The sequence below is a fragment of the Colletotrichum costaricense genome (assembly GCF_030867565.1).
Source record: "Colletotrichum costaricense strain IMI 309622 chromosome Unknown Scaffold_1.1, whole genome shotgun sequence".
Lineage (NCBI taxonomy): Eukaryota > Fungi > Ascomycota > Sordariomycetes > Glomerellales > Glomerellaceae > Colletotrichum > Colletotrichum costaricense.
The window spans coordinates 2,421,087-2,443,732 of record NW_026848230.1 but is presented as its reverse complement, the minus strand read 5'-3'; the positions used below and the strand labels follow the sequence as shown (position 1 = coordinate 2,443,732).

General features: G+C 54.7%; 6 protein-coding genes across 6 annotated transcripts; 3 read left to right on the top strand and 3 right to left on the bottom strand.

Annotated features, from left to right (window-relative positions):
• On the bottom strand, positions 1 to 330 carry CCOS01_00869 (uncharacterized protein; the record flags this gene model as incomplete). The annotated part of the gene is made up of 1 exon (XM_060449065.1): positions 1 to 330. The coding sequence occupies one exon, from the start codon at positions 328 to 330 to the stop codon at positions 1 to 3; it is 330 nt and encodes a 109-aa protein (XP_060320503.1).
• Positions 331 to 6,226: 5,896 nt separating this feature from the next.
• CCOS01_00868 (uncharacterized protein) lies at positions 6,227 to 7,796 on the top strand (the record flags this gene model as incomplete). Its single annotated transcript, XM_060449064.1, has 4 exons — positions 6,227 to 6,319; positions 6,843 to 6,913; positions 7,313 to 7,494; positions 7,696 to 7,796. 4 exons carry the CDS (start codon positions 6,227 to 6,229, stop codon positions 7,794 to 7,796), a joined length of 447 nt encoding a protein of 148 aa, XP_060320502.1.
• Positions 7,797 to 13,519: 5,723 nt separating this feature from the next.
• On the top strand, positions 13,520 to 14,084 carry CCOS01_00867 (uncharacterized protein; the record flags this gene model as incomplete). The annotated part of the gene is made up of 2 exons (XM_060449063.1): positions 13,520 to 13,589; positions 13,669 to 14,084. The coding sequence occupies 2 exons, from the start codon at positions 13,520 to 13,522 to the stop codon at positions 14,082 to 14,084; spliced, it is 486 nt and encodes a 161-aa protein (XP_060320501.1).
• Positions 14,085 to 14,110: 26 nt separating this feature from the next.
• On the top strand, positions 14,111 to 14,584 carry CCOS01_00866 (uncharacterized protein; the record flags this gene model as incomplete). Its single annotated transcript, XM_060449062.1, has 1 exon — positions 14,111 to 14,584. The coding sequence occupies one exon, from the start codon at positions 14,111 to 14,113 to the stop codon at positions 14,582 to 14,584; it is 474 nt and encodes a 157-aa protein (XP_060320500.1).
• A 951-nt stretch (positions 14,585 to 15,535) lies between these two features.
• On the bottom strand, positions 15,536 to 16,282 carry CCOS01_00865 (uncharacterized protein; the record flags this gene model as incomplete). Its single annotated transcript, XM_060449061.1, has 1 exon — positions 15,536 to 16,282. One exon carries the CDS (start codon positions 16,280 to 16,282, stop codon positions 15,536 to 15,538), a length of 747 nt encoding a protein of 248 aa, XP_060320499.1.
• A 1,473-nt stretch (positions 16,283 to 17,755) lies between these two features.
• On the bottom strand, positions 17,756 to 22,232 carry CCOS01_00864 (phosphoribosylformylglycinamidine synthase; the record flags this gene model as incomplete). The annotated part of the gene is made up of 2 exons (XM_060449060.1): positions 17,756 to 20,103; positions 20,162 to 22,232. Coding segments are annotated over 2 exons (4,419 nt in total), but the record flags the coding sequence as incomplete, so codon positions are not given.
• Between the last annotated feature and the right edge of the window lie 414 nt (positions 22,233 to 22,646).

The following is a 22,646-nucleotide window of genomic DNA, read 5'->3' as shown; positions in this document are numbered from 1 at the left end:
TCACGAATATATGGACCAAAAGAGAAGAAGTGATAGTTTTCGGAGCAGGACGAAGAAGTTCATGACTCCCTTGAGCATCTTGGTTTCGGATGTCTTAAATTGCCTCTGCTCATTGTAAAGACAAATTATAAAAGGCAAAAGACACGTGAAGCTAGACAAGATTGCCAGACTATGGATATTGGCTAAACCGGGGCCGATGCACTGCAGCGGCGGCGGCGAGTGCTTCGTGTCATTCTTCGTTGTTTTGCGTGTTGGACGTCTGAAGGATGCACGATGAGGGTCAATATTTCCTGATGATGCCCCACCCAGGATGAGCCCAGATGGCGGCATGGACGTAACGAGATAGGCTCGGACTGCCGGGCGAGAAAAGGAAATAACGAGAACGGTGTGTCGGTTGTTGGTTCATTCCAAGAGAGGTGGCTGTGGATCTCCGCGCGGGGTTTGGTCTCTAACAGATACCCATCACGTCAGGCCTGAGATTGTGAAAATGACGAAGAGGCAAAGTAGGTATGTAATTGGGTTGGCCGCGTTTGTCAATACACATATAGGATATTCGTGTAGTACATACGGATTCTCGTAGGGATAAAGTATGATTGATGATTGTCCGGTAGACTTTGGATGAACTCTGGGTGAATCGGCCCAATCCCAGCACAGATATATTATGTCGGGGAGTTGGGTTTATCCAAGCGCTGTGCAGTTTGTGCATCGGATAGAGTTGCTGGTCCGCTGGCCTTCTTCTTTTCTCTAGTTGACACGACACCGGGTCATCAACCGCAATGAAGCAATGGGCGGACTGGTGAGAACTGAGAAGAAGGAAAAGGTACTTGACCATCCGGCGTGGGAGTCTGTGGCGCAAAAGTACCTACCTGCCTGTCTTGGGAGGGACTAAAGTAGTTCTTACAACGTCCTTGCGGGCTCCATGACGACAAGGTTGGATCCCCTGCAGCGATAGCAGAGGCTAATAAGACGAGTCCGGCATGTCTTCATTAGGCGGATCCCATCCCCCTGGGTACACTGTGACGGTACGGGGGCTGCGAAGATCTGGACCGGACCTGAGCTGGCCTGCAGCCGGCAGCGCAGCGTGCAGCGAGGGCAGAGAGTAGCTCAGTTCGGCGTGAAAATGGAGCTCAAGAGAAGGAATTCCGCACCGAGGCTTGCCGAACCATGCACAAAATCTGCATATGTATCGTGTTTTCAAGTGCTGTAACAAACGACATCACCCATTATTATTCTTCAGTCGAATTCTTCTTCGCGTTCTTGTGTCATCGTATGATCTGAGGGGCCGTTGCCAATTTGCAAACCCATAGATCCTCTCTTAATTTCGATTTTGTGAGAACATCTGAGGCGCATATCTCGGAGTAGCGCTGAGGGAAGGATGGAGAATAACAACCATATGACTGGCCAGGCGCAGTGATAGGTATTCAGCAATCAGACAGAGCCTTTGGCCAAGATGAGTGCCTGCCGACAAAACTCTCGTCTTGGCGGCGGATTTGGCAGCCTCTCAGAGTCTTGGATTGGCGATCAACTGGCAAGACGAGACAGACCAAGAACGAGACGTGATTTTCGGGCTCGGTAACAGCCCGCCAGCCAGCCGTCAATGGCAGTAGCATCGACGCTAACAAACCGGGGGAAAAGAGAGGCAGGCTAGAGCCAGTCGTTGGTCTTTGTCGGTTGTGTGTCGTAACGAAAATCATTAGTGATGGCGCCGCTGGCCCGCTTCAGTGTTTAGCGTCCATGTTCATCCATCCTTGCGGTTGGGGACGGATAGATTGCTCCCCATTCGTTCTTGATGTCGGTAGCTGGGAGTTTTCCGTGGCTCCGAGTCCGACTTGCCCGTCCGTTGTTGGATCCTCCGTCATTGGGACCGGCCGAAGGTCTTGGCCTCTGCAGTTTTGCAGTCGTAAACGAGGTGCCATAGGAGCATTATTTCCCCCTATTTGCCTCATAGTGGCAAGATACAGTATCCGTAGTTGAGAAATCCTTGAGAGGAACTTTTGGTGTCTGCACTGTCGAGCACGAGGCGAGGGAAGATCTTGGCTAGGGTGATGATGGAAAGCCGCCCGTAAGCAAGAAGGAAGGCCGCCACCAGGCCCAGGGCATTCCATTCCATCTGGGACCCTCATCTCGGCGGCGTCGGCGTATTCTGCGACTACATGTGGCGGCACCGAGGTATGTACGGAGTAGGTATTCATAGACAGCGCCAACCAAGTGCAGTGCATGTTGACAGTTGGACAGCATGAGGTTGGCATGGCTGGCAGATGTGGTTATGCTTCCAAAGAGTCGCAACGGACCGGTCGACGCCGCAGTTACTCTGGGGTTGCGTTGCATTGAAGAGTCGGACGACGGAGCACTTTTGGATAATTAGCAGTGATGTGCAGGGAAAATGCTGCTTAATAACGCAAGTGTCGTCAACGTGCACCAACGCAACCCAGTTTTCCCTGGATGAAAAGTCCCTCGGTTTCTAGGCTGAGACAGGCGATGGTTTGTCGTTGATGAGGCACCGCACCCGGATCCGAAACGGAGGAGAGGGAGAGGGAGAGGGAGAGGGAGAGCCCAGAGAGAGAAGTAGTGAGGTACCTCTGTGCCTACCTATCAGATACGTACAAGTGAGAGAGTTCTGGGGTGGCGCGGCGCGAAGCGAAGAGGACATGGGCGATCAGCCTTCAGGTAGGTAGGCCACTCGATGCTTGAGTAGCGTCCTCGCCCTACGCAGAGTGATAGATAATCAGGACTGCCAAGGCCCGTATGGGTTCTCTCGTCATGTTCGGCTCGGTGAGGATGGTGGGAACGACTGGGTATTCGGAGAGAAGCTGAATGTCAACGGTGAGGTGTAAAGGAAGCAGCTTCATCTACAAAGTACATTGTAATTCCACAGTACAAAGGTACCTTACCTTCCACAGTCAACCATCATGTGGATGGTGCGAGGTACGTACCGAGCGGTACCGAGCGGTACCAAGCGACGAGACATCTAAGCGAGCTACCACCCAAGGCAGTCTAGGGGCGGGTGTCTCCTCGACGGGGAAGGTGGAAAGGCAACCCCTTTTCCTCTTGCACAATGCAGAGGGAGTCTCCGCGTGCAATTTTTTCTCTCTTCCCCAGGCTATCACACCAAGGTAAGGATAGACTCAATTCAATCTTCAGGTGGCCCAGCACACTCTAGGCTCTAGCAATGACAGCAGGCCGGGCGATTGGTCCGTCTGAAGCATCGGGGAAGATGCCGTGTATGGGTATCCGAGAGGGTAGCTGCAGGTCCCGTAGGGTGGCATCAAACCTTAAGCATGGGGATCGCGCTTGCGGGCTGGATAGGTAAAAAAAAAAAAAGGTTGCTCGTAATGCTTGTTATTAGAAAGGGTTTTTGTTCAGAACCCATGGTAATGACTGAGTATATGCATACGCCTACGCCTGTCCATCAAAATGTTTCTAGGGTTGCCAAGAAGGCATTCGTACGGATAACATTTGACATGTGGGAAGAGACATTGCCATTCTAGTTGTATCTTGGATCCCGCCGAACGCCGCCGTGCAGCGGGCACACCCCATCCTACCTTACTCTGGTTGAAGGTTGAGACATTCTGCACCCGATTACCATTCGATTATTAGCTTATTGCTCAAGGCAACTAGACTTGGGCCAGAAAACCCCACTGAGAGAGGAAACGAAAATTGCGCAGAAAAAAACTTGCGCATGACTATGTTGTATTATCTGCGACCCACGAAGACTGATTCCAGTCAGTGGCATCAGCCGCAACGCAACCCAGCTTTATGCAATACAACACCGCATAGCAAGCGAACATGAACTCCCACACATGCTCGCCTATCCGTGGTGGACGCTTGTGACCGAGGTAATATTCCGACTCGATCTAGACAGCAACCTGCATATAGACTGCCTGCACGGAATGCTGAGTACCGCAGACGCGAGACTCACGTTCAGCTGGTCCAGGTTTTCCTCTCCTAGCCTAGCCAAGCCAGCATCGTTACTTCATGAAGGAGGGCTGCCTATGTTCGTATTTCCTTGTCCATACGCGCGAAAGGACAGAGACCATATTCGTTTGCACTTACACGTCCGACTTCTTCCTTGCGCTAAAGCCAAGATCATGGACAGTGTGTCCCTATGGGTGTATGAAGGTCGCAGGACAATTTTGTCCGGGAAAGGGGATTTTACCCAGCAGAAAGATAGTTGCCTTACAGTTTCTTCAGACATACAAATTGATAAACAGAGCAGACTATGGCAGCGACCAACAACAACCGGGCAAAATTCAGAACAATGAAAGGTCTGAACTAGGGTACTCCGTAGTTGTGCAGGTTCACTCCGGAGCCGGGAAACCGGAAATCCCGGGGCATGTGTGCGATCTGAGGGCGGGCGAGACGGGTAAGGTAAAGTCGTCAGTGACCGGGAGCCCATTCCAGTGGTCGAGCAACGAGACACCACACACGTGTCCGGACGGAGTAGCGCGCCGATGAGGTGCTCAATCGTTCAATATCAGGAGAAAGGGCGTGAGACCGGCGACAGCCACTTTGGTCAGAAATGCCCCCACATTGCAACTAAGTCCCAATGAGGTAATGGTTTCGATAACCGCTAGCTAATAATCTCACCTCTAGCCCAAGACAATGATTGTGCACTAACACGGCAGTGCACGGGTGCCAGAGGATCACGGCCCCTCTGTGTCTCTTGGCAGAATAAGCGTATGTCAAGATCGTGACCCTTAGTAAAGCCGCGGGCGACTCTTATTCAGGACCTTGACATGGAATCTCACTGTCTCGATATTTAGTCAAGGCATACACAATAGACAAGTTGAGGGCCTAGGTTCTGGGCTAAACCACGACGAATACTAGGTAATGCATTTCTATCTACCTCACTTGCCAAGATACGCGATTGACATTCTGGGTTAAGCTCAAGCGCCTCTGGCTGAGACAAGAAAACATGGCTATTGAGATGATCGAGGCGTTACAACCATGAGTCCCAAGAACGATTGAAGATACTGTTAGGTAAGATACTAGGTAAGCTGGTGCTCGGTGGCTCGATAGCTCAGTGTATAAGTCATACTGGAGAAAGATCAAACCCGGGCGGGAAGGACCCTGACTCAAGGGGTGCACGTGCAGGAGACGGCAGTTAACAGGACGAAAAAATTGATAAAAGAAATGCGCGTTGAAGAATCGTCTAGGAGAGAGCAACTTGGAGCAGGAACATCCTACCTCTTTGGAGTGTGTAAGAACAGAGGTACCCGTACGAGTGATTGGCAAGTGCATGAAACAAGGACCCCAACCCTGCGCGCCTGCCCTGTTCGGAACGTGAGATGAAATAAAAGAGAAAAAGAGGGAAGGGCCGTCCAGGTTCCCGCTGTGCCTGCGCATTCAACATTGCCCCAAGACCTAACTCAGGTATCCGTGGAGTGCTACCTAAGTAGATTCGATCCCTGAAGAAGAAATCCGGAATTCTGGAATTTGTCGGTGAAACCGGGAGGCATGGTTTGGCGACAGGAAGGGGGGCCGGCAGGCGAAGGTGGCTTCCCACTCGGATCCATTGACGAGCAAGGAAGGAGGGAGGGATGGAGGATGAAGGAAGGAACCCTCCAAGCTCAACCCAGGCAGGGGAAGGGGACGCTTGCGGAAAGCTGGCTCATGAGGTACCAACCACCTACCTATCTACTTACCTTACATGTAGGGCACGGATAGATAAGGAAGGAGACGGGAAACTTTCAAGTTGCCCGAACGCCTCCCCAGTCCCCAAGCTCCCTTAGGTTAGGTTTGTAGTGCTTCTTGCCCAAAGTATCTTGATACTACCTAAAACCCTTGAGAAGTTGAGGCGGACTCCCGCTCGCTTCATGGGCTTGACTAACGTTCCTGCCTACTCGCGAAAGGAAGGCAACGTAATATCTCAGGATGAGGATTCAAAGGCGCCGACAAATCTTGGCTAAAGTTCTTTGCTACGCCATTAGGTTTTCGAGGCAAGGTACCTAGTATGGATACGGTCCCCGTACGAATACAGATGCAGAGTAATAAGGCAAGGTACCAACATGAAGTGTTGCCTACCAAAACCCCGGTCGCTGCTACCCTTGCGGACATCCTACGGGTACGGACACGGGGGCCGGCGGTTGACGATGTGGAGACCAACGTGCCCGGTGAGTTCAAACTTTGCAAGAGCACGGCAGTTGTGAACTTTCGTACACTACTTGTCTCCCCGTGCCGGTTTCCTTGTCATGATGGGAATAACGACACAATCTTCAGATACAACATGATCTATCCGTATTCTGTGCACCTTAGTGCTGTTGCATCGCCTGGTTGGTATACAACCTTCCTTCGCCAAGGTAACATACCTGATGATGAGGTATTGCTTGCTAGCAGATCGAAAGTTTCGGTACCTAGCCGGACTAGGACTCTGCCTTACGTAAGTTAGCTACGGAAAAAGTACCTTACGGATACCTTACCTTAACTTGAGGCAAGAACCATCACTGCTTGCCTGCCCGAGTTGCCCGCACAGGCCACATCGTGTCTTTCCCATTCCCAACGACAAGTTCCACTGGCAGATCCATCAAGACATCTCTTCCTATCTGTTCCATCAATACTCAATCTGGTGAGAATCTCCCACATCATAAAACCAATAACCACAAACGCAGCACAAATCTGGCACAATCACTCATCGGGATCAATTGACTGCCCACGCTCGGCTCAACTCCTGTCCCTTGCCCATACCGGCCCCCCTACTAGTCAACTTGCTTCGAGAAAGAAGGAGAGACATGGCGCCAGGCGCCTAGCCCCCCCCCCCCCCTTGGCTGACAGCAATTCCCAAGGGACTGGAAATGGTTGCATGCACCTCAGGACATACCCCCTCCTTTTGGTATTGTCTCCAGACCCACGAGTCCAAGACGCCGCAATGGCAATTTCCCCCTCCTTCGCTCTCCATCGCCCTCTTTCGCGAGCAGTAAGTTCCAATACGGAGGACACATCCAACATGTTCAGGGCCACCTTTATCCAAGCTATGCCGAGACCTCGATGCTCGCTCAGCCTGCAGGGCTCAGGAGCCTGTCCGACAAAGCCTAGGCCAGCCCACTACTGCGTACAACAGACAGATCACAGAGGCACATTCTTTTACCGATGCGCATTTCAAGGAGCTAATACCAAGCTTGTCATGGATGGAAATCCATGGCGTTCGCCCTGCTCGTCTGGAGGTCCCATACCAAAGGCAAAAGGGAAACCCCCTCGATGCGCTCGAATCGATGGCGTATCCGTACGAGCACACTACAGAGGCGCAAACACTGTGAACCCTCCCCCGGAAATGGGTCTCGACACTCACCCGACCGACCTACGAATACGCTGAAAGGGTGCGATATATCCTAGCTTGGGTTCGTGGACCGCACAATTGGCATCCACTCAGCGGTCACTCCATGTCGACGGTCGACGCCAACGCCAACGCCAACGCCAACACCGGCAAACCCGCGACCACCATGGCACCAACAACACTACCTCACCCACACCCGCGCCCAGGATCACTACACGCTAGCTGTTACGACGGGAGCACTGCAAATTGAGAAAGGTCTCTAGCCCACCTCGTCTTCGTAATTCGGCAAACGAGAGAGTCCGATCAGCCCAATCGCCTGATTAGTGCTCCAGATTAAATGGAGTCCCCTCTGAATCTGATCCTCGCAACATTCTTGGCCCTGGGCGTCTGCCGAGGAACGACATGGAATTCGACATTTCTTAAAGCCGGACAGCACCGGATTTGCAGCCGCGCCCGGGGCTCGCTCACTCACTCGCACGAGATCAAAGGGCGAGATCCGCTGTGGGCTATTGCAACCACGGCTTAAGGCTCTTTTCGCCTAGCACCCGCCTGCCAATGCACCGCTCCACCCTCGGCACTCGAGAAGCCGCCCAAGCGCCTCGTAAAATGCCGTGACAAGTCCCGGAGATGGACCAGACCACACCTTATATCACCCTGAATCTCGTCAAAGTCCCGAGACTCGGGTTGCGCCCGTTGCTCGAGGGCGCCTCGGTCACTCACGTTGATTACGCCACTCGTTGAACATCTCCCTTCACGAGTCATGTTTCCGCGGTTTCACCATTCTGACTTGCTCATCATCACTCGGAACGGATGGTGTTCCCGAAGCCTTTCCCCGCCTACCGCCCCTTCTCTCCAGTGAGGCTTGGCGAAGGGCTCATATTTTGTCATGTTCGACAGCATCGCAAAAGTCCCTGAATCATATCTCGCCCACCCTCCGGCCGAGAGACCGTTGATAGGGAAATGCACCGGCTTTGCCGCGCGAGAACAGACCCATCAATTGTCACGTCAGTTGGCTCCTCTTCCTTCTGCCAGACCCATATGGCGGCCGCTCGCGAAAAGCCCCGCGGTTTTTGTTGTTCCGATTATACGAAGCCTAGGGAAAATCCTCGATCAATTCCTGCGCAAATCCCACCGCATGACCATTCTGTGAGCCGAGGCCATGATGACAATTTTGTCAAGCTCGCAACTCACTCCTCGAGAGAATCTCATCGAATATCTTGGTCAGGAATGTGATGTTTGGCTTATGCGGCAGATCACCACAGAGGATTTGTTCGCCATATTATGTTGCTCAACCGGCTTCTATGACGATCTTATCGATGACGGTCCACTGCAGTTCTTAACGATGCAAGCTATGATGCTACGCAGCCGGCCATAGCCCATGGAGAGCACTGGTCACACAGCAATCCAGGATGTGGGAATCTGTCACTGTTAGAGGTGTGACGGGGCAACGGCAGTTCTTCATCACTAATTCCTTATTGATGCGTCGGTCCAGGGGTCTCTCATTGACAAGCCTCAGCCCTCTCGACTATTGACAGGGGCCTTCTTAACAAGATCGACAAATTAGACTTGGTCCCCTCGGGGCAAGTGGCTGGTTCTCCCGCCCGAGTAGGCGTTCATCTAGAATACCGCAAGTTTCAAGCAATTACCCAACCAAAGAAGGCAACCACAGCGACCAATACACCACTTTTGTTTTCTGGAATAAACGCCGTCCCACAGCTTCCGGTCCGAATAGACAGAGCAGGAAGCAAATATTCCTTCTCTATGCGGAAGTATGGTCGTTCTCAAGCCAACGCCTCATTTTTCTGCGGTAAAGAAGACATGGTCCGCCGTATACAGCGGGTGATCGAAGATTCTATCCGTCTGGCCATCCAGGCACAACTAGAGCCCGCCTTGCGGCCGCTGTTCGTGACTCATGACTGGTTCATCGTTCGGAGGAGAGGTCGTCCTCACCTCAGTGTTGACCACAAGCAGAAGTACGGATAGTAACTTGTAAGAGTTTGACCCGTTTGCACAGACACTCGTTGCGGATGGGATGACAGCTGTTCATTCACTGCAACGCCGCCGGAATCACCTACACGATGCAAGGACCATGCCAGTATTGGCTGCAAAAGGGCAGCGCTAGCTGCCACCAGGAGTCCCTCTGGCTGTTCTAGAAACCTGCGGACCTTCTGCGCGCGCACGTCGCATCCCATACACAACAAGCAGGGTTTACTGCAGGATTCAGGTCGATCTGTGGCTTGAGGCGTGACAACCGACCGACTTCCTTTTCGAGCTTGCAGCCCGATTCTATCTTCCGGTTGGTCTCCAGGCCGGACCATCAATCGGCCGTCATGCTATTCCGTTACGCACGTATGAGTTTCACGACCAAAAGCCGGCCAAGTATAGCTTACTATCAAGTACACCGGACTCAAGCCGATGATGGCGGGGGGGAAACGTGGCATTTCATCGTGGAATCGCTTACCAGTACACGTCTCGGTATCATCGCGCTGGGACCTGTTGTACGAGGCATCTTGTTGAAACCACCTCAACTACCTGAGGTGTGGTGACAGAGAAACATCGCGCAGACACTGGCCTTCAACACACACCGCGCCGCAACGGTGCATCTGCCCTTGCCCTGCAATCAGGAGCAGAGTGCGCTCGCTCATCTTGTTGTCTGCTGCATAATTCCAGGGGCCGAATCCTTTGTTCAAACCTGTTCTGGAGTTTGCGCTGGTTTGAGCAGGTGCATATCACAAGTCCATCAGCTGGCAGCAAAGCTGGATGAGAGGGACTTTTCTTACTCCGCATAGTTGGCTGCTACTTAAGATCAGTCCCTTTGGCCTAGCATGAGCAACCCGCCAATGGCTGTGTCATCACGAGAGTTAGTACTCTCCGAAATGCTGAGTCCCAGTGCCGGCATTCAACTTGACGCACGACTTTCCCCAACAGGCGCCATCAAACAAACTCCAGTGGAACTGGATTAAGGAGCCACGCTTCAGCAAACGGTAGCTATGTGGTTATTCTGAGCCGATTAATTTAGCCTGTACAACGGTTGCTACGATAGAGGCAACACTTGGGAGAACTAACGGCTTGTCTTTCCCATATTTCCAATAGGGTACGATATTTTCGCTTCACCTTCCTCAGTCCTTTGTATTCGCTCAATCACAGAGGGCCATACCCTTGCGTGGAACGAGGTTGGATCTAGTTAGACTCGGCATTGCGCTCCGTCCAACAGCCAACCCTGCCCAACTCAGGTCGACATCCCGATGGCAATCTTCGACAATGGCTGCCGCTGAACGGTTTCCCGGGAAGGGCTTCTCCAAAATTCCTGTCACCCTGTCTTGTTATTCCCCACATCGTCGTTAGGCAGCAGGATAACGGGATGCCGCCATCACCACCCATCGAGATTAACCACGGTATGCTGCTGATCATCTGAGATGGGATCAGCCCGTTCAACGTTGAGCGTTTGTTCGGAGCTCGAACGCACGACGGTATCGTAATATCACTTCTTGCTGCCTTGATCAACAACATGCATCTACTCGAAACGCAAACTCGGTTAGAAGTCACCGTGGGTTCCGGGCTGGAATCACCGCGACCTACACCCAGCGTACACAAAACTGACATGTCAGCATCATCCGAAAAGCCCCTACTAAGCTTGGCCATACACCCCCTTCGCGAACGAGCCGACCATGGGTGCTGAATTCGCCGACGCCCCACTTCCGCCTGACTTCCGGTGGCTGCTTAGCAGGGGCAAAGTTCACTGTAACCGTCTCGACAGGTCGGCAGTGAAAAGACGACCAGGGCTGTCACAACTGTAGAAAGTTTATCGCCAGAATAATATCTGATGAAAAGCAAAAGGAACGGCACACACTCTGGCGTTACAAGGCTGATCCAGAGTGTGCCGTCGACTGACGTGCGGAGAGAGGTGCTTCCAATTCGGCAGATGGCTCAGCTACTGTGTACTACGTACAGGCAGACAGGCAGCATCAAGTCAAAAGGCACCGGCACGTCAAGGTAACGAGTCGACGGACTCCACAGTACGATAAAAGGCAATGCGAGACCTCTTCCTCAACTAGGCACATCCACTGCCACACCATTCCATGATCTTAAGCTCCGAGCCAGCTCGGCAATTGAGATGTTGAGGTCATGTCTTTCACCCTCTACACCCTGTGGGCAATAACTCAGCCACTGAGGTAACCAGCGCAATTCATGGATGGCACGTGAGGGGCAGATCGCGGTGCGGAATTCAGCATCCCTGGGGTCATATTCCCAAAGAGGCTTCACAAAGCGAATCAAACTCTTAGTGGCTCCCCAGCTCGATCGGACGCTAAACAACCGCCCTCGTCCATGGAAAGGAACTTGAGATACGGAGTACTGGCGAAGGGCCGAGCCAATTGTACTGTGGGGGGAGGGCTCATTACTTCATCCTCCACAGTGCCACGCCTTTGCGGAGCTGATTATCACCCAGGACGGGCGCGGCTCAGGCCATGTTGGCATTACGGGGCCTGTTGGTGCGGTTGGCGCACACATCGTATGAGAGAGGGACCGAGGAGGGCCAAGAACAAGGTCAGCGACCTTCCACTTTGATCGGCCCCCAAGTCACATCCCTTGTGTGGGCGGCAGCGGTGCGAGATATCAATTCTCATCGCTAGTCTGCCTCGGGGGCTGGAACAACGGGCTCACCATACTCGCAGCTCGGTCAGGCTGGAACGCTCGCTGGGCATTGGACGCCGGTGGCTGACGATAGACGGGCCCGTCCGTTGCTCAAGGCTCGAGCGACATTCCATGCGGCCTTCTACCACCGCTGATAGCAGCTACATGTTCCACCATGCTCGAATCTCGAAGGCTAAGGGAGGGCTACGTCTGACTTTCCTACGCACTTGCGGGCGTGGCTGCCATGCGTCCACTCCCTGAATCTACGCAGTATCTACAGCCATGTGTCCGGCACCTATCCAGTCAACACCTTTTAGTGATGCATCGGGCGGTCCCTGACATTACAATCTACTCATCGTCTGCAGGTCCAGAGAGGGACCTGCCAGTCTTACGCCAAGGATTTGGAACTGTTGCTGCGCTCAGCGGCGACAGGTTGGCGATACAAAACCATGGGTTTCTTGAATATACCGGCAGCTGTATGGGTAAATCACTCTTTATGAAATTTCCAGAGCAAAGTTCGGATGAACGACCAACGGGCCATTTGTTTGAAACGACTTTCGGAAAGGACTGAGATGCGATGTTGCGTTAAAAAGCTGGCGTCACATCGTGTGCGGACAACAGCTTACTGAGGCATACACTACAAAAAGGCCTCTCCGCTTCGTCTAAGAATAGCCGCGGTATTGCACACCAAAACCCCCAAATCTATGACCGAAATCCTGGAGAGCAGATCCCCAGGCCGGCCGCGATGATACCCCCCGGGCCCTGCACTTCGGAGCCGTTGTCCCCCTTTCTGAGGATGACGTGGGCCCCCATATGTATTCGAGCCATTCCAAGTCCAGCCATCGTTCCGTGGTCCTGATTGAAGGAAATTTTGCTTCCGGCGCTGGTTCCCAAGCTTTCCAACACCAACGGCTGGACTGGGGGGTCACCTGTCAAGACAAGCCCGGCTCACCTGGGGAGTAATCCTAGACATGACACACAGCCGGCCGCTACTTTAGTCCTCGACAGCTACCGACACTGTTCTCCCGCGGGCGACCATGCCTCCATCAAACTTATGGATAGCCGATGTTCCCCGTTTGAGCGCACCGAATGCACCAAAACCACCTACCGCGTGAGCAGAGATCAGATAGCGCAGCAGCCGAACCGCTAGCTTATCCAACGAAACCATGGCCTTGGGAGACCGTCATCCGCCCCTAATGCCCCTGGTGTCATGATATCCGCATACAGATACGGATTCTGTGTAGACACATGAGTGTCCAAGAATGGCCATTTCCATTCATTCGAATATTCGCCCACTACAACTGGAGGGGCTCCAGAGCACTACTTCACAAGTTTTGAGGACACTTCATCCTAGGCCAATAACGATGTTGAAGGTAGGCCGCAGCCGAGAGTCAAATATCCGATGCATCGGGTAGTTCATTTAGAATTGGCAAGCCGGGGTGGCTGGACGCTGAGAGAGGACTGCTACCGTGAACCCTCACGAAGCTCAGTCTACTCTAGCCGTACGTACACTTGCTATGTGCAAGGCGTCAGACTCGAGAGTCGGCCAGTACACTACTCCGTACTGAATAGTCCATAGCGCAAAGCCGCTGAAAAGGGACCCTTCATTCGCTCCGAATGAGCCGGATGTGGCGCTTAGCTCACTCTCTGATGGAAGAGTACGTCGGAGCCCCCGTCTTCGGGATTTGTTCGTTTATCGCATCTAATGCCGACCAACGTCCGCTCAGCGCGTTAGATGGTCTGACCAGCAGCTAGCCTTTGTATAGGTTGTTTGAAACCCAAGGATCCAGCAAGTCTTTCTTCGCGCATCGCTCGCCACGAGGAGCACTACGAGCAGCTGCAGAGACGCCATCACAGCATCCTACGTGCCTACTTTCCTAGCGTTGTTGCTGGTCTGCCGCCCAGCCAGAGGGCCGTCTATCCTCAATTATGGTATGGCGTGCGCCGCCCACGCGGCGATGAGATGGGATGGCTGTCCATGGATCCGTCTACGCCGCACGAGCGACAGCCAGAGACTCAGAGTATGCACGCTCTCGCGTGCTTCTCCTCTGGAACAAACGTACTTGTGCAACTAAGTATTGGTCTGTTACTTATTACCAATTTGTTATCGTCGTATAGTCCATCCGTAAGGCTAACTCGCTGCGGCACTGCGGGCGACGCTTGCCAGGGGTCATCAGTCTAACCTTTCGGGACTTGGGTCTTTACAACATGGCACCACCATGGCAATCTGGACCTGGGCCCTGTCCACGGCAGTCGTTCTTATTGGCATTTGTGCGCCTGGCCAAGGGAACCCCGACGCTGCATCCAACCGTTTGCGGCGCATCAAGAAGGAAAGAAAATTACGGTGCCTGGCCAAAGCTTCCTTCCCCAAGCACGCTCTGGGATGGCCCTGGGCTTCCTGGTCTCTCTGATGCAGATGATGTTGGTGGATTTGAGGCGGGGCCGATGATGGGGACCCCAGTGCCGTTGCGCCGTGGGATGAACGGCCAGAAAGTTTTGGCCCATTGCCAAGATTGGCTATCGGCACTGGACATATTGCCTTGCCATTTCGATGGAGGAGCCGCCTCTTCAGATTTTGCTGCTTTGAAGCCCTTTGACTGGCCCAAACTGCCCATCTTTCCTATGCTATCCATCGACGGCCCGCCACAAGTAAGAGAGGCAACCGCTGGAGAGGGGAAATGATGGTCCTGCCAACACGAACTTTCTCTTTCTTTCCCTTGGCGGATGATCTGTGGTTCTCAAGGGGGGCAGTCGGCCATCGAACCATCCGAGTGGTGGACGCCATGCCTACGGGACGACGGAGCCCAGTCAGCTGCGGCTCCGATATCACTAGTCCCCGTCAATCTGGAGGAGTCTCCGCCTAGCCGACATTTCATGTCTATCATCTATGATGGTCACGTCCTGCGACATAGGCAAGGGAGACATTCGGTGGGAGGACGTCACGCATCTTGGAACAGGACAGCAGAACTGCCTAGGTCCTTCGGTCTCGATTGTGAACGAACTCTCGCCTCGGGCAGACTGGGAGCGATGGACCAACTCCCCCAGTGCTAGGCCTCCTCGGTCAACTCAACAGACCGGCGTTAATACGAGCCACGCAAGCCCAACCATCCTAGGCAGGCCGTTGAGTGAAGGCCAACTCAAAATGAACCTTATGCACCTGTCGCGCCTCTTTGGAAATTTCCCAGCCAACAGGGTAATTTCGTGAAGCCGACGGGCGAATGTTACGCCCGCGTCTGCCTTGCATCGCGATCAACAGCCGCCATGCGGATGGCCTTTCCGACCTGTCGACGCGGACCTTACTGAGCGTCCCAAGTTTACCTACCCTCTCCTTTTGCGGCATTGGACTAGCTCAATGGAAGGAAGGAAGGAAGCGGCAGGAACCTCTCAAGATATCAACGCAACCATTGCAGAAGTTGTCCCCTTCCAATGATATGTCAGTGTGCGCTTCTTAGCCCCGGGAGCCTTGTACACTTTGTACAAGATGGATGGGCTGTTAGCCTGTGGCTGCCAAAGAGGGAACCATGGTGTGTGTGCACCTCGCCGCAACTGTGCAGCACGCGTACATGCAGTAGGCAGTCCTCGAGGGTGCCCTCGACTCCCTATGCTGCAGCCATTCTGTCTCGAGGGTCGAACTCACTCACACAGACAGTGCAAGGGCGATGTGGGCATCGGCTGGCGGAGATGGCATCCCGCATCGCCTGTCGAGCAAAGCGCAGTGGCATGCGGGCGCGTGCCTCTCGGTGTCTGAGCACATCTTTTTCGTCCAGTGGGCCCGATCCGTACAGTTGGGACGCCCTTCGTCCAAGGCGCTGGATGGCCCATCTCGAACAAGCACCTGGCATATGTCCTAGTATATGCCAGGACATATGTTGGAGAGACAGCGCCCCGTCCAAAGGGGGAAGAAGGAGACCGGGCCGCGGAGCACAATCTTTGTGGCAAGCTCGATCGGGACAGGTTACCGAGGCGAGGAGGAATTCGTTCCAAATCTCGTACGTAAAGCTGGGCAGTGGAGGAGCGACTGAGAGGCACAGTTGATTGGGTTTTTGCTCGCTTTCTGACTGGTACGGAACGATTGGGAGATGACTGGTCTCTGCGTCGTTTGCTGTCTTCTTGTCCACGGCGCGAGGGAATCCTTTCCGTGAGATAGATTCCCGAGGAGGGAGGCATATGAATCTCACCGAATGCAGGACGGTGAGCGAAAGTGCCACGCAAATCTGTGAGGCACCACTCCTTCCTTCCTTCCTTTCCTCCTCCCTCCTCAAATCCCATCCCTCTCTGTCTCTGTTTACTATCCTCCTTCTCCGGCAGGCAGGCTGGCAGGTTACTTGGCCCTCCTAGCCGAACGCAGCAGAAGGAGCAGCCCACATACGGGAACGACATACGGATACAGGGAGGGGATGGGGAGGCGGAGGAGGATGAGGGTCAAGGACGATACAGATGGCCCGAATGTAATCTCCCTTTCCCTTTCCATCCCCCCTTCACCGGGTCTGCGGCGCAGGCGTCATGGAACGAAGGATGAAGGAGGCCGCATGTTCGCTGCATCTACCAATCTGCACTGTTGCACGAAGTCCCTCTGGTGTCGTCATTGCTGCTCCTCCTCCTCCTCCTCCTCCTCCTCCTCCTCCCCTCTCTCTGCCACGCTTTACTTCCTTTTTCTCCAGTTCTTCAGTGCGAGATAAGGGACATGGGTGAGTAGAAACGGCGATGGAGTGGTCAGTACGTATATAGACGCACCTACACGTAGTTTGGCGTTCATCTGGAAAGTATGTACCGGCAACTATTAATTGCTCCAACTGTGCTTGCATGTAGTCAATATATTTGACCGTTGAGAGGGATAGGCGTAGGCCCCGGAGACAAACGTACACGTCCATCAACCCCCTCGATGGACTCTGCATGATGTGCCTGTCTCCCCCAGACATGTCTATCTTCCTCCATTTGAGCAAGCCTAGAGAACTAGAAGACGAGGATACCTACGTCCATCCTGTTTCATTTGTAGATCGACCTGAGTGAAGAGATTGGCTACTAAGCCCCTTTCTGTTTTCCCTCCTCGCCCTGCTGCATAGCTGAGGCCGGAAGCAGGTAAGGCAAGCAGGAAGGAACTTCGGGCCTTTTTCTCTGTCTCTCACACACTCTCTCCCCTTCGTTACCTTTCGTTCAAGTACCCGACAGTTTTGTGGCCTTGTTCCTGCTGAGACGAGTAGAATACACACGTCAGTCAAGGAGGAAAGAGGAACGAGATGAACAGAGCGTACACATGTCAATCACCAAAGTTGACGAAAGAAAGGAAACTCGAAAGAAAGTTATGGTCGATGAAGCCAAAAAAGCTATAGACAGGATAGACAGGATAGACGGGACTTCTCGATCTTCCCTTGCCCTCTCACTTTCTTTCCTCAATACTATTCCATTTCCCCTTTGCCCCCTACCCTTTCCGTCCCTTCCCTTCCCTCCCAATCCCAAGCCATTGTGTATGTGTATATTTGTAGTCTTTGTTTTAGTACCAATGAAAAAGCCAACCCGCCCCTCCTGGTGGAAAAACAAAAAAAGGTTTGATTTTTTTTTGTGTGATTTTGTCTAATCCGCTTTCATATCCCATTCCTCCGTCAGTGATGCTGCTACTGCTGCTGCTGCTGTACCCGAATGCTAAATCCACACCTCCCTTTTTTTTTTCTCTCTGTCCTTTTCTGTCTCATTTTACCATTCTTGTTGGTTGTTACCGGAAACGTGAAAACCCCCTCTCCCCTTCTGAACCACCCCCCTGCTCATAGGCATAGAATAGCCGGTGTCAAGGTAGGCAGGCAGACATGGGGAACAAGGTTGATGCAAAGTGTTTGGGAAAAAAAGAAGCAGAAAAAATCAGCCCACCCAGCGTCTGGCGCTCTTGAACATCCTGACCCACGGGCCGAACTCTCCCCAACCCTCGACCTGCTCCGTGGGGACGTAGCTGCCGACGTCCGCCATGATGGTCCGCTCGGGATGGGGCATGAGGGCAAAGACCCTGCCGTCCCTGCTCCTGACGCCAGCCACGCCGCCAGGGCTGCCATTCGGGTTGTACGGGTAGGCTTCCGGCTCCGCGACCTTGAGGCGGTTGTCGACGTAGCGGAGAGGCACGAGGCCCTCGCCGCTCAGGTCCTCGAGGGCGTTGGGGTTGGAGAAGGAGGCGCGACCCTCGCCGTGGGAGACGGCGATGGGGAAGGACGAGCCGTCCATGCCGTGGAGGAAGACGGAGGGCGTGGCGGCGCGGGACTCGTCAATCTTGACCATGGCGAAGCGCGCCTCGAACTGCCTGCTGGCGTTCTCGACGAACGTGGGCCAGTTCTCGGTACCCGGGATCAACTCCTTGAGACGGGTAATCATCTGGCAGCCGTTGCAGACGCCCAGGGCGAAGGTGTCGGGTCTCTTGAAGAAGTTTTCAAACTCCTGGCGGGCGTGCTTATGCTCGAGGATGGACTGGGCCCAACCAACGCCGGCGCCAAAGACGTCGCCGTAGGAGAAGCCACCGCCGGCCGCAACACCGACAAAGTCGGCGAGTGAGCGGCCTGCGAGGACGTCGGACATGTGAACATCGATGGGGTCAAATCCGGCGGCCTTGAAGGCAAAGGCCATCTCCTTGTGACTGTTGACGCCGACCTCACGCAGGATGGCGACGCGAGGTGCCTTGCGGAGGAGGCTGCCGAGGGAGGCCGTCAGGGGCATGATGTTCTCTGACGGAGAGAAGGTAAGGTTGTACGACAGACCGGGGTCGGCCGAGTCGGAGACGATGGCGTACTCGCTATCTGCGCACGCCGGGTTGTCTCTCTCCCTCTGCATGGCGTACGACGTCCTCGACCACCACTGTTGCATCTCGGCGCGGTCAAGGCTGACGATGGGGGTGTGGCCGCCGTAGCGGATGTTGAGGGTCTGGTTGCCCTTGGGCTGGACGACACCGAACGTGCGGACGAGGCCGGGAGGAGGACCGCAAGTGGCGAAGCAGCGCTTGAAGTTGGTCTCGTCCTCCTTGCGGACCTGGAAGACGGCCCCGAGCTCCTCGTGGAAGAGGGCCTCGAGAATGTCGTTGGGGGAGCCGGACTTGGCGATGCCGTCGAGCATGAGGTCGGCGCCGCAACGGCCGGCGAACATCATCTCGGCGACGGTGGTCAGGAGACCGCCGTCCGAGACGTCGTGGTAGGCGAGAACGACGCCGCTCTTGTGTAGTTGCTGCAGAGCATCAAAGTAGTCCGTAATGAGATCCACGTTGCGCACGTCCGGTGCCTCGTTGCCCATCTGTCCCAATGATTGCGCCAGGGCGGAGCCGCCCATGGCCTTCTTGGCCTCGGCGAGGTCGACGTAGATAAGAATCGTCTCACCGACGTCTTCGACGCGGCGCAGCTGAGGGGTCCATGTGTTGCGGACGTCCTCGACGACGGTGACGGCCGTGATGATGACGGACATGGGTGCTGTGACGCTCTTTGCCTCGCCAGACTCGCGGTCCTTCCACGATGCTTTCATGGAGGTAGAGTCCTTGCCGACGGGGATAGAGATCTTGAGCTGAGGGCACAGCTCCATACCAATGGCTTGGACGGCCTCATAGAGACCGGCACCTTCGCCAGGGTGGTTGACGGCGGCCATCCAGTTGGCTGACAGCTTCACACGGTCGAGGCGGCCCAGGATGTCAGCAGCGCCGAGGTTGAGCAGACTCTCGGCGACGGCCATGCGAGCCGACGCTGCGGGAGAAATGAGAGCCAACTGGGGCTTTTCGCCCATGGCCATGACTTCACCAGTGCGAGTCTTAGAGTCAAGACTGAATGAGGTTGCCGTGACGGCGCAGTCGGCGACGGGAGTCTGCCAGGGACCGACCATCTGGTCACGGATGGACAGACCTCCGACGGTTCTGTCACCAATCGTGATGAGGAATGACTTGGAGCCGACGGCGGGCATGCGGAACACGCGCTCAGTGGCGGCGGTGATGAGGCCGGCGGTGTTGGTGGCCTCAGCGGCACCGGCGGCAGCGAGGGCCTCAGCAGCGTTGAATGCGGGGAGGTCCAATCTGCGGGACTCGACGACACGCTCAAGACGGCGGCCGGGAGGGAAGAGGGCGTTGAAAGGCAGGTCAATGGGCATCGGCTGCTCGGGTGAGTCGCGGTCACTGAGAGTCAACTTGGCGTTGCCTTGTGCGTCCTGGGCGGCAACGGTTCCCACGTCGGAAAAGGGGCATCGCTCACGACCTGGAGTGCGGATTAGCATGATACAACAGCTGTGCAGACATGGTAGAGAGGGACTCACGGCAGATGCTGACGAAACGGTTAATATTCTCCTTATTGACGAGCAGGACGTAACGCTCCTGGGCCTCATTGCACCAAATTTGCAAGGGGCTCAAGCTGCTGTCCGCGCTGTGAACCTGACGCAGCTCGAACTTGCCGCCGAAGCCAGCATCCTTGACGAGCTCGGGGAGAGCGTTGGACAGACCACCAGCACCGACATCGTGGATCATGGCAATGGGGTTCTGGTCGCCGAGAGCGGCGCAGGTGTCGATGACCATTTGGGCGCGGCGCTCCATCTCAGGGTTGCCGCGCTGGACACTGGCGAAGTCGAGCTCGGCAGTGGCCTCGCTGGAGTCGTTGGAGGAGGCAGCTCCTCCACCGAGACCGATGAGCATAGCAGGACCGCCGAGAACGATGGCATGGGCACCGTCGTGGACGTCACCGAGCTCCTTGAGGGCGTGTTGAGGACGGACTGTTCCAACACCACCAGCAATCATGATAGGCTTGTGGTATCCGCGCCACTCTGGGGACTCCTCCTTGCCGACGTTGGTCAGGAGAGTGCGGAAGCAGCCGAGAAGGCAAGGTCTTCCGAACTCGTTGTTGAAGCGAGCGCTACCGATAGGGGCCTCGAGCATGATATCGAGACTGCTAGCGAAATGAGCGGGCTTACCCAGATCAACCTCCCAAGGGGCCTTCTCGTCCGGGATCAACAGGTCAGAGACCCAGAAACCACAGAGACCGGCCTTGGGAGCAGAGCCTCTGCCGACGGCACCTTCATCACGAATCTCACCTCCGGCACCAGTGGCGGCACCAGGGAAAGGTGAAATAGCGGTGGGGTGGTTGTGTGTCTCAACCTTGACGAGGACGTGGACGACCTCCTTGGTGAGCTTCCAGCTGCCGGTGGAGTAATCGGGGGCCCAGAAGCTGGCAGTCTCACCCTGGAGAACGGCGGCGTTGTCGCTGTAGGCGGAGACTGTGTACTCGGGGTTGGACTTGTGGGTGTTCTTGATCATCTCGAAGAGACTCTTGCCCATGCGCTGCTGATCAATGGTCCAGTTGGCGTTGAACTGCTTGTGGCGGCAGTGCTCCGAGTTGACCTGAGCGAACATGAAAAGCTCCACATCGTGGGGGTTGCGTCCAAGGTTCTTGAAGACCTGGACGAGGTACTCAATCTCAGAGTCGTCGAGAGCCAGGCCGAATTGCTTGTTGTACGACTTGAGAGTCTCAACAGCCTTTGCGGCATCGGCGTTCTGAACATCGTCACCCAGAATGTCGACAATCTCCAATGGGAATCGCTGGCCCTCAATAAACATGGCGGAAAGATCGGGGCGCGACAGGCCAATTGTCTCAGTCATACGGTCGTAGACGACATCCTTGAAGGCGATCTCATCTTCAGAGACGGGGTTCTCAAAGGTGAGGGTGATGGCCCTGCCGCGCTCGATACGGTCGATGTTGTCTGCGAGACCGCAGACGTGAGTGATGCTGGTTCCCTTTGAAGACCAAGGCGAGATGTTCCGCGGGGTAATGTAGTAAGTTTTCTGGATATCAGTGTTGGCGGCAATCTGAGCGATTGTCTGGTCGGGCAGGCCGAGCCATTTTGTCAGCTTTTGCTGGACAATGAGGTTGTTGTCACTGTTCTTGAGGTGAACGTAGTAGACCCAGATGCCGGCAACGCTGACGACCTTGTTTGACGCAGCGTCGAGCTTGTTGATGCGCGTCTTGAGCTCTTCGGCCTGCTTGGTGGTGTAGGCCTCCTGGCCAACGAGGGTGAGAAACTCCATTCTGCCTACAGTGGGCGTAGGACACGGAGAGCGGCCTTCGATCAAAAAGGAAGTCTCGCCCGGCGTTCGTGGATGTCGGGTTGGCGATAGAGATAAGTTTTTAGGCGGCGGCATCTTGTGAGTCTTCCGCTCCGAGATGGCGGGGTGATTTTGAAATTTTGGTGGGGCAGCTGCAGATAGGCGGCCGATAATGAAAATCGGAGGCGTTGGTGACTTTTTTTTTTCTCTCGTCGACTGGAGGCGCGGGGCACTAGACTTATTTTGTGGCGGTGGAGTGGCTCTCCCGCATTTTGCGCATTCACCGCGACAAATGTCACTGTCACTGCCTTCAAACTACAAATGTTGCTGCTTGACGAGGTCCACGTCCGGGAGTCAGGGGCGCATGAATCGTGGCTGGTGACCTCTTTCTATTGTGTACTCGTACCCACATAGGTAGGCCCTCCTCACTGTTGAAGTGGTGAGTGTGCCCGCTGTCGGAGCCTTTGTGTCTTCCAGGTTCCAAGTTGTTGCTATGTATGTGGCTAGTGCGTCGGTCTGGGTGTGGCTGGTGGGGTCAAGCGGAAAGAGGCGGCCCAAAATAAATCCAGACAGACACAGATGGGAGAAGAGGTCGGTGAGGACGAACAAGAACTATCCCAGAGACGTCGTGACTAGTGCTTCACTTCTTCGACTCTCGAGACCCATCACTGGTCGGAGCATGTGTCGAATCATGGGTCGACTTGGGAT